The 16,012-nt window shown below is 40.7% G+C and overlaps 1 protein-coding gene across 1 annotated transcript in view; it reads left to right on the forward strand.

Moving 5' to 3' along the window:
* The window catches only part of LOC143740811 (tripartite motif-containing protein 16), an 86,010-nt gene extending 71,133 nt beyond the window's left edge, over positions 1 to 14,877 (forward strand). Inside the window, exons 5-7 of the mRNA XM_077232869.1 lie at positions 13,690 to 13,771; positions 13,848 to 13,907; positions 14,041 to 14,877. Coding sequence (XP_077088984.1) covers positions 13,690 to 13,771; positions 13,848 to 13,907; positions 14,041 to 14,600 — 702 coding nt within the window. The 3' untranslated portion in view covers positions 14,601 to 14,877. The remainder of the gene's footprint in view (positions 1 to 13,689; positions 13,772 to 13,847; positions 13,908 to 14,040) is intronic.
* Positions 14,878 to 16,012: the final 1,135 nt, after the last annotated feature.

Here is a 16,012-nt window from a genome sequence, read left to right on the forward strand (position 1 = left end):
AAAGCTTAACACTTGTAGTTTACAGATATGTGAATGACTTTATTCTATCTTGTTCAGAAATGAAAGAGTAGCCTGTTTAGGGGGCCTTTGCACAGCTAAATTTAATTGAGTACAGGTTTAAAATAATCCCCTGGGGAGAATTTTATCCTGGACTCCATTAAAACATGTTGGCTTGAGTGGCCTGTATGAATCTATTTATTGTTCATTAATACAAAGTCCAATCAGAGTGTGTTTCACATCATTGGAAAGCTTATGTTTTGCACTTTCACATGAGCCCAAGCACACTATTGTACGTTGTTCACGGCCCGAGAGAACTGTGGTCAAGTGAGGCCTGGTCGAGGTCAGACAAACTTTGTGGTGAATGTTTTCATCCAAACATATTTATATTTCACCCAAATATGGGTATTTTTTCATGTGTTTTATATCAAAAGAAAGCTTAACACTTGTAGTTTACAGAGATGTGAATGACTTTATTGTGTCTTGTTCAGAAAGGAAAAGAGAAGGGTTTTAGTAGGGCCGGTTTAAGTGCACCGGGGCCAGAGAATCACTGCAGATGTGTGGAAAAGCTGCCCGCACTAATCTATTTATTGTTCATTAATACAAAGTCCAATCAGAGAGTGTTTCATATCTTTGGAAAGCCTGTGTTTTGCACTTTCACATGAGCCAAAGCTCACAATTGTACGTTGTTCACGGCCCGAGATGACCGGGGTCAAATTGGTGTCGATTAAGGCCCCTCGGCTGGATCGTCACTGCACAAAAACGGCTCTACGAATTTATTTATTGTTTATGAAATCAAAGTCCAATCAGATCGAGCCTTACATCATTGGAAAGCTTATGTTTTGCACTTTCACATGAGCCCAAGCACACTATTGTACGTTGTTCACGGCCCGAGAGAACTGGGCTCAAGTGAGGCCTGGTCGAGGTCAGGCAAACTTTGTGGTGAATGTTTTCGTCCAAACATATTTTTATTTCACCCAAATATGGATCTTTTTTCATGTGTTTTATATCAAAAGAAAGCTTAACACTTGTAGTTTACAGAGATGTGAATGACTTTATTCTATCTTGTTCAGAAATGAAAGAGTAGCCTGTTTAGGGGGCCTTTGCACAGCTAAATTTAATTGAGTACAGGTTTAAAATAATCCCCTGGGGAGAATTTTATCCTGGACTCCATTAAAACATGTTGGCTTGAGTGGCCTGTATGAATCTATTTATTGTTCATTAATACAAAGTCCAATCAGAGTGTGTTTCACATCATTGGAAAGCTTATGTTTTGCACTTTCACATGAGCCCAAGCACACTATTGTACGTTGTTCACGGCCCGAGAGAACTGTGGTCAAGTGAGGCCTTGTCCGGGTCAGACAACGCATTGTTTACTCATAGAAAAGTATTTTTAGTTAAGTCAAATTTGGTCTTTTTTTCATGTGTTTTGTATCAAATTAAAGCTTATAATTTGTAGTTTGCAAATATATGAATGGCTTTGCTGTATCATGTTCACACAGTGAAAGACAACAGGTACAGTTGAGCCTGTTTCAGGGCTGAGGCTAGTGAATGGCTTCAGATGTTTGTGAAAGCGGCCTGTACGATTTAATTTATTGTTCATTAATACAAAGTCCAATCAGAGTGTGTTTCACATCATTGGAAAGCTTATGTTTTGCACTTTCACATGAGCCCAAGCACACTATTGTACGTTGTTCACGGCCCGAGAGAACTGTGGTCAAGTGAGGCCTGGTCGAGGTCAGGCAAACTTTGTGGTGAATGTTTTCATCCAAACATATTTATATTTCACCCAAATATGGGTCTTTTTTCATGTGTTTTATATCAAAAGAAAGCTTAACACTTGTAGTTTACAGAGATGTGAATGACTTTATTGTGTCTTGTTCAGAAAGGAAAAGAGAAGGGTTTTAGTAGGGCCGGTTTAAGTGCACCGGGGCCAGAGAATCACTGCAGATGTGTGGAAAAGCTGCCCGCACTAATCTATTTATTGTTCATTAATACAAAGTCCAATCAGAGAGTGTTTCATATCTTTGGAAAGCCTGTGTTTTGCACTTTCACATGAGCCAAAGCTCACAATTGTACGTTGTTCACGGCCCGAGATGACCGGGGTCAAATTGGTGTCGATTAAGGCCCCTCGGCTGGATCGTCACTGCACAAAAACGGCTCTACGAATTTATTTATTGTTTATGAAATCAAAGTCCAATCAGATCGAGCCTTACATCATTGGAAAGCTTATGTTTTGCACTTTCACATGAGCCCAAGCACACTATTGTACGTTGTTCACGGCCCGAGAGAACTGGGCTCAAGTGAGGCCTGGTCGAGGTCAGGCAAACTTTGTGGTGAATGTTTTCGTCCAAACATATTTTTATTTCACCCAAATATGGGTCTTTTTTCATGTGTTTTATATCAAAAGAAAGCTTAACACTTGTAGTTTACAGAGATGTGAATGACTTTATTCTATCTTGTTCAGAAATGAAAGAGTAGCCTGTTTAGGGGGCCTTTGCACAGCTAAATTTAATTGAGTACAGGTTTAAAATAATCCCCTGGGGAGAATTTTATCCTGGACTCCATTAAAACATGTTGGCTTGAGTGGCCTGTATGAATCTATTTATTGTTCATTAATACAAAGTCCAATCAGAGTGTGTTTCACATCATTGGAAAGCTTATGTTTTGCACTTTCACATGAGCCCAAGCACACTATTGTACGTTGTTCACGGCCCGAGAGAACTGTGGTCAAGTGAGGCCTGGTCGAGGTCAGACAAACTTTGTGGTGAATGTTTTCATCCAAACATATTTATATTTCACCCAAATATGGGTCTTTTTTCATGTGTTTTATATCAAAAGAAAGCTTAACACTTGTAGTTTACAGAGATGTGAATGACTTTATTGTGTCTTGTTCAGAAAGGAAAAGAGAAGGGTTTTAGTAGGGCCGGTTTAAGTGCACCGGGGCCAGAGAATCACTGCAGATGTGTGGAAAAGCTGCCCGCACTAATCTATTTATTGTTCATTAATACAAAGTCCAATCAGAGAGTGTTTCATATCTTTGGAAAGCCTGTGTTTTGCACTTTCACATGAGCCAAAGCTCACAATTGTACGTTGTTCACGGCCCGAGATGACCGGGGTCAAATTGGTGTCGATTAAGGCCCCTCGGCTGGATCGTCACTGCACAAAAACGGCTCTACGAATTTATTTATTGTTTATGAAATCAAAGTCCAATCAGATCGAGCCTTACATCATTGGAAAGCTTATGTTTTGCACTTTCACATGAGCCCAAGCACACTATTGTACGTTGTTCACGGCCCGAGAGAACTGTGGTCAAGTGAGGCCTGGTCGAGGTCAGGCAAACTTTGTGGTGAATGTATTCATCCAAACATATTTTTATTTCACCCAAATATGGGTCTTTTTTCATGTGTGTTATATCAAAAGAAAGCTTAACACTTGTAGTTTACAGAGATGTGAATGACTTTATTGTGTCTTGTTCAGAAAGGAAAAGAGAAGGGTTTTAGTAGGGCCGGTTTAAGTGCACCGGGGCCAGAGAATCACTGCAGATGTGTGGAAAAGCTGCCCGCACTAATCTATTTATTGTTCATTAATACAAAGTCCAATCAGAGAGTGTTTCATATCTTTGGAAAGCCTGTGTTTTGCACTTTCACATGAGCCAAAGCTCACAATTGTACGTTGTTCACGGCCCGAGATGACCGGGGTCAAATTGGTGTCGATTAAGGCCCCTCGGCTGGATCGTCACTGCACAAAAACGGCTCTACGAATTTATTTATTGTTTATGAAATCAAAGTCCAATCAGATCGAGCCTTACATCATTGGAAAGCTTATGTTTTGCACTTTCACATGAGCCCAAGCACACTATTGTACGTTGTTCACGGCCCGAGAGAACTGGGCTCAAGTGAGGCCTGGTCGAGGTCAGGCAAACTTTGTGGTGAATGTATTCATCCAAACATATTTTTATTTCACCCAAATATGGGTCTTTTTTCATGTGTGTTAACTCAAGAGAAAGCTTAACACTTGTAGTTTACAGAGATGTGAATGACTTTATTGTGTCTTGTTCAGAAAGGAAAAGAGAAGGGTTTTAGTAGGGCCGGTTTAAGTGCACCGGGGCCAGAGAATCACTGCAGATGTGTGGAAAAGCTGCCCGCACTAATCTATTTATTGTTCATTAATACAAAGTCCAATCAGAGAGTGTTTCATATCTTTGGAAAGCCTGTGTTTTGCACTTTCACATGAGCCAAAGCTCACAATTGTACGTTGTTCACGGCCCGAGATGACCGGGGTCAAATTGGTGTCGATTAAGGCCCCTCGGCTGGATCGTCACTGCACAAAAACGGCTCTACGAATTTATTTATTGTTTATGAAATCAAAGTCCAATCAGATCGAGCCTTACATCATTGGAAAGCTTATGTTTTGCACTTTCACATGAGCCCAAGCACACTATTGTACGTTGTTCACGGCCCGAGAGAACTGGGCTCAAGTGAGGCCTGGTCGAGGTCAGGCAAACTTTGTGGTGAATGTTTTCATCCAAACATATTTTTATTTCACCCAAATATGGGTCTTTTTTCATGTGTTTTATATCAAAAGAAAGCTTAACACTTGTAGTTTACAGAGATGTGAATGACTTTATTCTATCTTGTTCAGAAATGAAAGAGTAGCCTGTTTAGGGGGCCTTTGCACAGCTAAATTTAATTGAGTACAGGTTTAAAATAATCCCCTGGGGAGAATTTTATCCTGGACTCCATTAAAACATGTTGGCTTGAGTGGCCTGTATGAATCTATTTATTGTTCATTAATACAAAGTCCAATCAGAGTGTGTTTCACATCATTGGAAAGCTTATGTTTTGCACTTTCACATGAGCCCAAGCACACTATTGTACGTTGTTCACGGCCCGAGAGAACTGTGGTCAAGTGAGGCCTGGTCGAGGTCAGACAAACTTTGTGGTGAATGTTTTCATCCAAACATATTTATATTTCACCCAAATATGGGTCTTTTTTCATGTGTTTTATATCAAAAGAAAGCTTAACACTTGTAGTTTACAGAGATGTGAATGACTTTATTGTGTCTTGTTCAGAAAGGAAAAGAGAAGGGTTTTAGTAGGGCCGGTTTAAGTGCACCGGGGCCAGAGAATCACTGCAGATGTGTGGAAAAGCTGCCCGCACTAATCTATTTATTGTTCATTAATACAAAGTCCAATCAGAGAGTGTTTCATATCTTTGGAAAGCCTGTGTTTTGCACTTTCACATGAGCCAAAGCTCACAATTGTACGTTGTTCACGGCCCGAGATGACCGGGGTCAAATTGGTGTCGATTAAGGCCCCTCGGCTGGATCGTCACTGCACAAAAACGGCTCTACGAATTTATTTATTGTTTATGAAATCAAAGTCCAATCAGATCGAGCCTTACATCATTGGAAAGCTTATGTTTTGCACTTTCACATGAGCCCAAGCACACTATTGTACGTTGTTCACGGCCCGAGAGAACTGTGGTCAAGTGAGGCCTGGTCGAGGTCAGGCAAACTTTGTGGTGAATGTTTTCGTCCAAACATATTTTTATTTCACCCAAATATGGGTCTTTTTTCATGTGTTTTATATCAAAAGAAAGCTTAACACTTGTAGTTTACAGAGATGTGAATGACTTTATTGTGTCTTGTTCAGAAAGGAAAAGAGAAGGGTTTTAGTAGGGCCGGTTTAAGTGCACCGGGGCCAGAGAATCACTGCAGATGTGTGGAAAAGCTGCCCGCACTAATCTATTTATTGTTCATTAATACAAAGTCCAATCAGAGAGTGTTTCATATCTTTGGAAAGCCTGTGTTTTGCACTTTCACATGAGCCAAAGCTCACAATTGTACGTTGTTCACGGCCCGAGATGACCGGGGTCAAATTGGTGTCGATTAAGGCCCCTCGGCTGGATCGTCACTGCACAAAAACGGCTCTACGAATTTATTTATTGTTTATGAAATCAAAGTCCAATCAGATCGAGCCTTACATCATTGGAAAGCTTATGTTTTGCACTTTCACATGAGCCCAAGCACACTATTGTACGTTGTTCACGGCCCGAGAGAACTGGGCTCAAGTGAGGCCTGGTCGAGGTCAGGCAAACTTTGTGGTGAATGTTTTCGTCCAAACATATTTTTATTTCACCCAAATATGGGTCTTTTTTCATGTGTTTTATATCAAAAGAAAGCTTAACACTTGTAGTTTACAGAGATGTGAATGACTTTATTCTATCTTGTTCAGAAATGAAAGAGTAGCCTGTTTAGGGGGCCTTTGCACAGCTAAATTTAATTGAGTACAGGTTTAAAATAATCCCCTGGGGAGAATTTTATCCTGGACTCCATTAAAACATGTTGGCTTGAGTGGCCTGTATGAATCTATTTATTGTTCATTAATACAAAGTCCAATCAGAGTGTGTTTCACATCATTGGAAAGCTTATGTTTTGCACTTTCACATGAGCCCAAGCACACTATTGTACGTTGTTCACGGACCGAGAGAACTGTGGTCAAGTGAGGCCTTGTCCGGGTCAGACAACGCATTGTTTACTCATAGAAAAGTATTTTTAGTTAAGTCAAATTTGGTCTTTTTTTCATGTGTTTTGTATCAAATTAAAGCTTATAATTTGTAGTTTGCAAATATATGAATGGCTTTGCTGTATCATGTTCACACAGTGAAAGACAACAGGTACAGTTGAGCCTGTTTCAGGGCTGAGGCTAGTGAATGGCTTCAGATGTTTGTGAAAGCGGCCTGTACGATTTAATTTATTGTTCATTAATACAAAGTCCAATCAGAGTGTGTTTCACATCATTGGAAAGCTTATGTTTTGCACTTTCACATGAGCCCAAGCACACTATTGTACGTTGTTCACGGCCCGAGAGAACTGTGGTCAAGTGAGGCCTGGTCGAGGTCAGGCAAACTTTGTGGTGAATGTTTTCGTCCAAACATATTTTTATTTCACCCAAATATGGGTCTTTTTTCATGTGTTTTATATCAAAAGAAAGCTTAACACTTGTAGTTTACAGAGATGTGAATGACTTTATTGTGTCTTGTTCAGAAAGGAAAAGAGAAGGGTTTTAGTAGGGCCGGTTTAAGTGCACCGGGGCCAGAGAATCACTGCAGATGTGTGGAAAAGCTGCCCGCACTAATCTATTTATTGTTCATTAATACAAAGTCCAATCAGAGAGTGTTTCATATCTTTGGAAAGCCTGTGTTTTGCACTTTCACATGAGCCAAAGCTCACAATTGTACGTTGTTCGTGGCCCGAGATAACAGGGGTTAAAAAGGCCTTCCTTTGGATATAGGCCAAAAGGTCAAAATCTCAAAAATGGTTGTAAATGAGCCAAATTTCCATATATTTGCACTTGCTTTGCATCAGATTAAAGCTTAGCATGTGTAGTTTGCATATATATGAATAGCTTTGCTGTATCATGTTCACACAGTGAAAGACAGCAGGTACAGTTGAGCCTGTTTCAGGGCCCGTGAATGGCTTCTGATGTTTGTGAAAGCGGCCTGTACGATTTTTATTTATTGTTCAATAAAACAAAGTCCAATCAGAGGGAGCCTTACATCATTGGACATATACTGTCTCCACTTTCCATCAAGCCCAAACACATTAATGTAGCCAACAGGGACAGCTAATAATAATCATTACAGTATAGCCAAATAAGGTGGTTTTCTGAGCGCGACGATATTTACTCCAAATATTAACCAGGCTGTACAGGTTAGGAGACTCAGATCTTCAGGTGTGCTACATCAAATTGTAGCCCTGAATCTCCACTTTCCATCAAGCCCAAACACATTAATGTAGCCAACAGGGACAGCTAATAATAATCATTACAGTATAGCCAAATAAGGTGGTTTTCTGAGCGCGACGATATTTAGTCCAAATATTAACCAGGCTGTACAGTCCAGGAGACTCAGATCTTCAGGTGTGCTACATCAAATTGTAGCCCTGAATCTCCACTTTCCATCAAGCCCAAACACATTAATGTAGCCAACAGGGACAGCTAATAATAATCATTACAGTATAGCCAAATAAGGTGGTTTTCTGAGCGCGACGATATTTACTCCAAATATTAACCAGGCTGTACAGGTTAGGAGACTCAGATCTTCAGGTGTGCTACATCAAATTGTAGCCCTGAATCTCCACTTTCCATCAAGCCCAAACACATTAATGTAGCCAACAGGGACAGCTAATAATAATCATTACAGTATAGCCAAATAAGGTGGTTTTCTGAGCGCGACGATATTTAGTCCAAATATTAACCAGGCTGTACAGTCCAGGAGACTCAGATCTTCAGGTGTGCTACATCAAATTGTAGCCCTGAATCTCCACTTTCCATCAAGCCCAAACACATTAATGTAGCCAACAGGGACAGCTAATAATAATCATTACAGTATAGCCAAATAAGGTGGTTTTCTGAGCGCGACGATATTTACTCCAAATATTAACCAGGCTGTACAGGTTAGGAGACTCAGATCTTCAGGTGTGCTACATCAAATTGTAGCCCTGAATCTCCACTTTCCATCAAGCCCAAACACATTAATGTAGCCAACAGGGACAGCTAATAATAATCATTACAGTATAGCCAAATAAGGTGGTTTTCTGAGCGCGACGATATTTACTCCAAATATTAACCAGGCTGTACAGGTTAGGAGACTCAGATCTTCAGGTGTGCTACATCAAATTGTAGCCCTGAATCTCCACTTTCCATCAAGCCCAAACACATTAATGTAGCCAACAGGGACAGCTAATAATAATCATTACAGTATAGCCAAATAAGATGGTTTTCTGAGTGCGACGATATTTAGTCCAAATATTAACCAGGCTGTACAGTCCAGGAGACTCAGATCTTCAGGTGTGCTACATCAAATTGTAGCCCTGAATCTCCACTTTCCATCAAGCCCAAACACATTAATGTAGCCAACAGGGACAGCTAATAATAATCATTACAGTATAGCCAAATAAGGTGGTTTTCTGAGCGCGACGATATTTACTCCAAATATTAACCAGGCTGTACAGGTTAGGAGACTCAGATCTTCAGGTGTGCTACATCAAATTGTAGCCCTGAATCTCCACTTTCCATCAAGCCCAAACACATTAATGTAGCCAACAGGGACAGCTAATAATAATCATTACAGTATAGCCAAATAAGGTGGTTTTCTGAGCGCGACGATATTTACTCCAAATATTAACCAGGCTGTACAGGTTAGGAGACTCAGATCTTCAGGTGTGCTACATCAAATTGTAGCCCTGAATCTCCACTTTCCATCAAGCCCAAACACATTAATGTAGCCAACAGGGACAGCTAATAATAATCATTACAGTATAGCCAAATAAGATGGTTTTCTGAGTGCGACGATATTTAGTCCAAATATTAACCAGGCTGTACAGTCCAGGAGACTCAGATCTTCAGGTGTGCTACATCAAATTGTAGCCCTGAATCTCCACTTTCCATCAAGCCCAAACACATTAATGTAGCCAACAGGGACAGCTAATAATAATCATTACAGTATAGCCAAATAAGGTGGTTTTCTGAGCGCGACGATATTTACTCCAAATATTAACCAGGCTGTACAGGTTAGGAGACTCAGATCTTCAGGTGTGCTACATCAAATTGTAGCCCTGAATCTCCACTTTCCATCAAGCCCAAACACATTAATGTAGCCAACAGGGACAGCTAATAATAATCATTACAGTATAGCCAAATAAGGTGGTTTTCTGAGCGCGACGATATTTACTCCAAATATTAACCAGGCTGTACAGTCCAGGAGACTCAGATCTTCAGGTGTGCTACATCAAATTGTAGCCCTGAATCTCCACTTTCCATCAAGCCCAAACACATTAATGTAGCCAACAGGGACAGCTAATAATAATCATTACAGTATAGCCAAATAAGGTGGTTTTCTGAGCGCGACGATATTTAGTCCAAATATTAACCAGGCTGTACAGTCCAGGAGACTCAGATCTTCAGGTGTGCTACATCAAATTGTAGCCCTGAATCTCCACTTTCCATCAAGCCCAAACACATTAATGTAGCCAACAGGGACAGCTAATAATAATCATTACAGTATAGCCAAATAAGGTGGTTTTCTGAGCGCGACGATATTTACTCCAAATATTAACCAGGCTGTACAGTCCAGGAGACTCAGATCTTCAGGTGTGCTACATCAAATTGTAGCCCTGAATCTCCACTTTCCATCAAGCCCAAACACATTAATGTAGCAAACAGGGACAGCTAATAATAATCTTTACAGTATAGCCAAATAAGGTGGTTTTCTGAGCGCGACGATATTTAGTCCAAATATTAACCAGGCTGTACAGTCCAGGAGACTCAGATCTTCAGGTGTGCTACATCAAATTGTAGCGCTGAATCTCCACTTTCCATCAAGCCCAAACACATTAATGTAGCCAACAGGGACAGCTAATAATAATCATTACAGTATAGCCAAATAAGGTGGTTTTCTGAGCGCGACGATATTTACTCCAAATATTAACCAGGCTGTACAGTCCAGGAGACTCAGATCTTCAGGTGTGCTACATCAAATTGTAGCCCTGAATCTCCACTTTCCATCAAGCCCAAACACATTAATGTAGCCAACAGGGACAGCTAATAATAATCATTACAGTATAGCCAAATAAGGTGGTTTTCTGAGCGCGACGATATTTAGTCCAAACATTAACCAGGCTGTACAGTCCAGGAGACTCAGATCTTCAGGTGTGCTACATCAAATTGTAGCCCTGAATCTCCACTTTCCATCAAGCCCAAACACATTAATGTAGCCAACAGGGACAGCTAATAATAATCATTACAGTATAGCCAAATAAGGGGCTTTTCTGAGCGCGACGATATTTAGTCCAAATATTAACCAGGCTGTACAGTCCAGGAGACTCATATCTTCAGGTGTGCTACATCAAATTGTAGCCCTGAATCTCCACTTTCCATCAAGCCCAAACACATTAATGTAGCCAACAGGGACAGCTAATAATAATCATTACAGTATAGCCAAATAAGGTGGTTTTCTGAGCGCGACGATATTTACTCCAAATATTAACCAGGCTCTACAGGCCAGGAGACTCAGATCTTCAGGTGTGCTACATCAAATTGTAGCCCTGAATCTCCACTTTCCATCAAGCCCAAACACATTAATGTAGCCAACAGGGACAGCTAATAATAATCATTACAGTATAGCCAAATAAGGTGGTTTTCTGAGCGCGACGATATTTAGTCCAAATATTAACCAGGCTGTACAGGCCAGGAGACTCAGATCTTCAGGTGTTCTACATCAAATTGTAGCCCTGAATCTCCACTTTCCATCAAGCCCAAACACATTAATGTAGCCAACAGGGACAGCTAATAATAATCATTACAGTATAGCCAAATAAGGTGGTTTTCTGAGCGCGACGATATTTACTCCAAATATTAACCAGGCTGTACAGGTTAGGAGACTCAGATCTTCAGGTGTGCTACATCAAATTGTAGCCCTGAATCTCCACTTTCCATCAAGCCCAAACACATTAATGTAGCCAACAGGGACAGCTAATAATAATCATTACAGTATAGCCAAATAAGATGGTTTTCTGAGTGCGACGATATTTAGTCCAAATATTAACCAGGCTGTACAGTCCAGGAGACTCAGATCTTCAGGTGTGCTACATCAAATTGTAGCCCTGAATCTCCACTTTCCATCAAGCCCAAACACATTAATGTAGCCAACAGGGACAGCTAATAATAATCATTACAGTATAGCCAAATAAGGTGGTTTTCTGAGCGCGACGATATTTACTCCAAATATTAACCAGGCTGTACAGGTTAGGAGACTCAGATCTTCAGGTGTGCTACATCAAATTGTAGCCCTGAATCTCCACTTTCCATCAAGCCCAAACACATTAATGTAGCCAACAGGGACAGCTAATAATAATCATTACAGTATAGCCAAATAAGATGGTTTTCTGAGCGCGACGATATTTAGTCCAAATATTAACCAGGCTGTACAGTCCAGGAGACTCAGATCTTCAGGTGTGCTACATCAAATTGTAGCCCTGAATCTCCACTTTCCATCGAGCCCAAACACATTAATGTAGCCAACAGGGACAGCTAATAATAATCATTACAGTATAGCCAAATAAGGTGGTTTTCTGAGCGCGACGATATTTACTCCAAATATTAACCAGGCTGTACAGGTTAGGAGACTCAGATCTTCAGGTGTGCTACATCAAATTGTAGCCCTGAATCTCCACTTTCCATCAAGCCCAAACACATTAATGTAGCCAACAGGGACAGCTAATAATAATCATTACAGTATAGCCAAATAAGATGGTTTTCTGAGTGCGACGATATTTAGTCCAAATATTAACCAGGCTGTACAGTCCAGGAGACTCAGATCTTCAGGTGTGCTACATCAAATTGTAGCCCTGAATCTCCACTTTCCATCAAGCCCAAACACATTAATGTAGCCAACAGGGACAGCTAATAATAATCATTACAGTATAGCCAAATAAGGTGGTTTTCTGAGCGCGACGATATTTACTCCAAATATTAACCAGGCTGTACAGGTTAGGAGACTCAGATCTTCAGGTGTGCTACATCAAATTGTAGCCCTGAATCTCCACTTTCCATCAAGCCCAAACACATTAATGTAGCCAACAGGGACAGCTAATAATAATCATTACAGTATAGCCAAATAAGGTGGTTTTCTGAGCGCGACGATATTTAGTCCAAATATTAACCAGGCTGTACAGTCCAGGAGACTCAGATCTTCAGGTGTGCTACATCAAATTGTAGCCCTGAATCTCCACTTTCCATCGAGCCCAAACACATTAATGTAGCCAACAGGGACAGCTAATAATAATCATTACAGTATAGCCAAATAAGGTGGTTTTCTGAGCGCGACGATATTTAGTCCAAATATTAACCAGGCTGTACAGGCTAGGATAACCCCTATTTTAGGTTGGATGATACACGAGTGTGCAGTGGAGATTCAGTCCTTTCCGTACATACCAATATCAACATGGTAGAGCGAACAAACCAAGGCCTAGCTAATGCGCTTGTGTGTCTATTGTGCACAATTATGAAAATGGCATAATTACCACTTTGACATTTTCGTGATATTCTGGCATCGTCGGAACCGGCTTGGGAAGACGAGAACAACCGTGCCTGAACCGACTTTCTAACCTGAACGTAAACCGAGAAATTGGCAAACATATACTGGGGTATATTGGCGCTGCATATGTGGTGCGGTCAACCCTAAAATGTAAAAAAATTTATTAAAAATCAAAACAAGGTCCTGCGAACGAAGCGCATGCATTCAGGTGACCGGGGGGGCTGGGGGCACCACGCCCAGCAATCGATTTGCCAATTCAACGCAGTATAGTGCTGAAAAATTAGCCATGTTCAGCGTTGAGGCGATATTGGATTGGTTGGACGCCTGTGGACGGTGACAATAGCCGTTGGATCTTTGTGCCATGCGTTCGCCTGGCCCTCAGTCACAACTTACCCGTGGATTCAACGCTCTCGTGCGTGCGGTTTTCGATTTGCCATTGTGAAATATGCATCATATATGTTGCATATTCAGGGTTGACTCCAAAAATTATTTTCATATTAAAAATTATAGCTCATATGAATCGTTATGAGAAATCATACGCCAATCTGCAAAAATCAACTTCGTGTGAAATTCACGAGTAACCCTGTTGAGCGTGACTCCATGGCAGTTAATGAACTGACAGAAAAGCTAAACATGACCAGCAAGTTGACTTTACTCACAATTTCCAGAAAAGGTTAGAAGATTTATTTAAATATATATTTTGTAGTTATAATATGTCTTTAATTCATCTTGACTATTTTTCTTTGCAGTGAAAAACACTAGAATCGTAACATCCCCACCACCAAAGACTCGAGAGGAGTTTCTACAGTGTAAGATTCCTTTATAGAACTGAATGAACAGAAAATCTTTCCTGTTATAATTTGGCAATTGCATAAGTTATGCTTACTGTATGGTGGTTGTACTGATATTGCATCTTTTCATTTGTCCATCTGTTCACCTCAGATGCATCAAAGCTCACTTTTAATACCAACACAGCACATGAAAGTCTCGTCTTAAAAAAAGATGACAGAGAGGTGATGGCCTCACACCTGATCCAGGACTATCCTGAACAGACTCAGAGGTTTAACTCCAGGGCACAGATCCTGTGCAATGAACGTCTCAGAGGGTCCCCTAAATATTGGGAGGTGGAGTTTGGCGGGGGCACTTGGGTCTGCATTGCTGTGTCTTACCAAGGGATCCGTAGGAAAGGCAAGCAGCGTACTCTGTTTGGTAGAAACTCGCACTCATGGGGAATACGTTGTTACAGGTCCTGGATTGAATTTTGGCAGGACAATAAGAAAACATTTTCGAAGATTAAATCTTGTGTCTCCAAAATAGGAGTGTATTTGGACTACAGGGCTGGAATCTTGGCATTTTACAATGTCTCCGACAACATGAGTCTCATTTATAAGCATCAAACTGTTTTTAGAGAACCTATTTATCCTGGGTTCGGACTGGCTGGGAAAGGGTCCTATGTGAGACTTTGCGATCCAGTGAAAAATGACCCTTTCTTCTCCATTTAAGTTTGCCAGTTCGTAAGTTTTAGTGTTTACACATGCAGCTCTCATGAAATGTATATTATTCTCAAACATTGATCAACAAATGATTTGTAATAATTCTTCAGGATTCAGAGGAAGAATGCCTTTTTTGCTTGTAGACACTGGGTGGCAGCACTAGATAAGTTTTAAATTCAATCTTTTTTTCTCAGCATCTGTAATAGGGACAACACAAGTTTAGTCAAGAATGACTGAGGATATCAAAGCAGTGTGTTTTGAATGAAAATAAAAGCTTTGTTTTGTATGAATCATGCGATGATTATTGAATATATTTGATTTAATGTAGCTGCTATTTTGTAAATAATCTCTACTTTTTTAAAACTCTGGTTCGAGATCCACTGTCCTGCAGAGTTTAGTTCCAACCCTGCCTATAGCTTTCTAGTAATCCTGAAGACCTTGATCAGCTTGTTCTGGTGTGTCTGTTTAGAGTTGTAGCTCACAATGTTGCCAAGTCTGCGGTTTTCCTGCAGAACTGGGCTACTTTTACACTGTTGTCGCGGGTAGTCCAAGGGGTGAGTTGACCCGACCCCAACCTTTTTTTCGCATACAGAGTCTTGAAGCCCAATTTATTTTTCTGCGTCGAACTCACGCCGTAGGCTATGTTTAGCGCGCATACCCTTCGGCGTACCCTGACGTGCACCTCTCCAAAAATGTAACAACAAGTAAATTCTACGCGGATGCAAGTGCTGTGATTGGTCTGCTAGAACCCCTCTCTCAGGTTTTACATGCTCCCTCTGCATGTGTAATTGCGCCGACGCAGAAGTATAAATGAAAACCAACGCGTAGTCTCCAGCGTAGGTCCGACGCAGCTTTCAGACGTCAACATGGTCAAAACAATCCCTGTTCACACGACATAACCTTTTACTGTCTTGATTTTGTTTTTGGGGTGTACTAGAATGTTTTCATAATGGGTTATTACTATTTATTTATTTTTACAAATTTACATTATTACACCGTGTCCTAACCAGAGGCGATGCGATAAGATTCCAGCGACAAATAATTTGTCTGTCCACACTAGACGTGACGCTACTGGGAGATGCTCAAAATCAATCAAAACCCACAGCCAATCAGAACAGCGTGTGGGCGGAGTCTCGAGCAAGTGCACAGCACCCGAGAGTAACCTTGACGGCCACCAGAAAATGGATAAGTACCTACAGTCTATGATAAGTATATATTCACAAATATTACACAATTTAGACACGTCATCAATCCGGAAGTCGGCCATTTTGGAGGCACTGAACTGAACGGACTTGCATATTTGGCTGATTATTGCTGCTGAAAAATGGTCATGTTTTGGTCTTCCGGGAAAAAACATTTAGAGTTCTATAGACTGCCAAAAGTTAAAGAGAAGAGTGCAAAAAACGGATGAAAGAAGATGT

This window comes from Siphateles boraxobius, unplaced genomic scaffold, assembly GCF_051911475.1.
Source record: "Siphateles boraxobius isolate OS27281-9 unplaced genomic scaffold, OSU_SipBor_1 1, whole genome shotgun sequence".
Classification (NCBI taxonomy): Eukaryota; Metazoa; Chordata; class Actinopteri; order Cypriniformes; family Leuciscidae; genus Siphateles; species Siphateles boraxobius.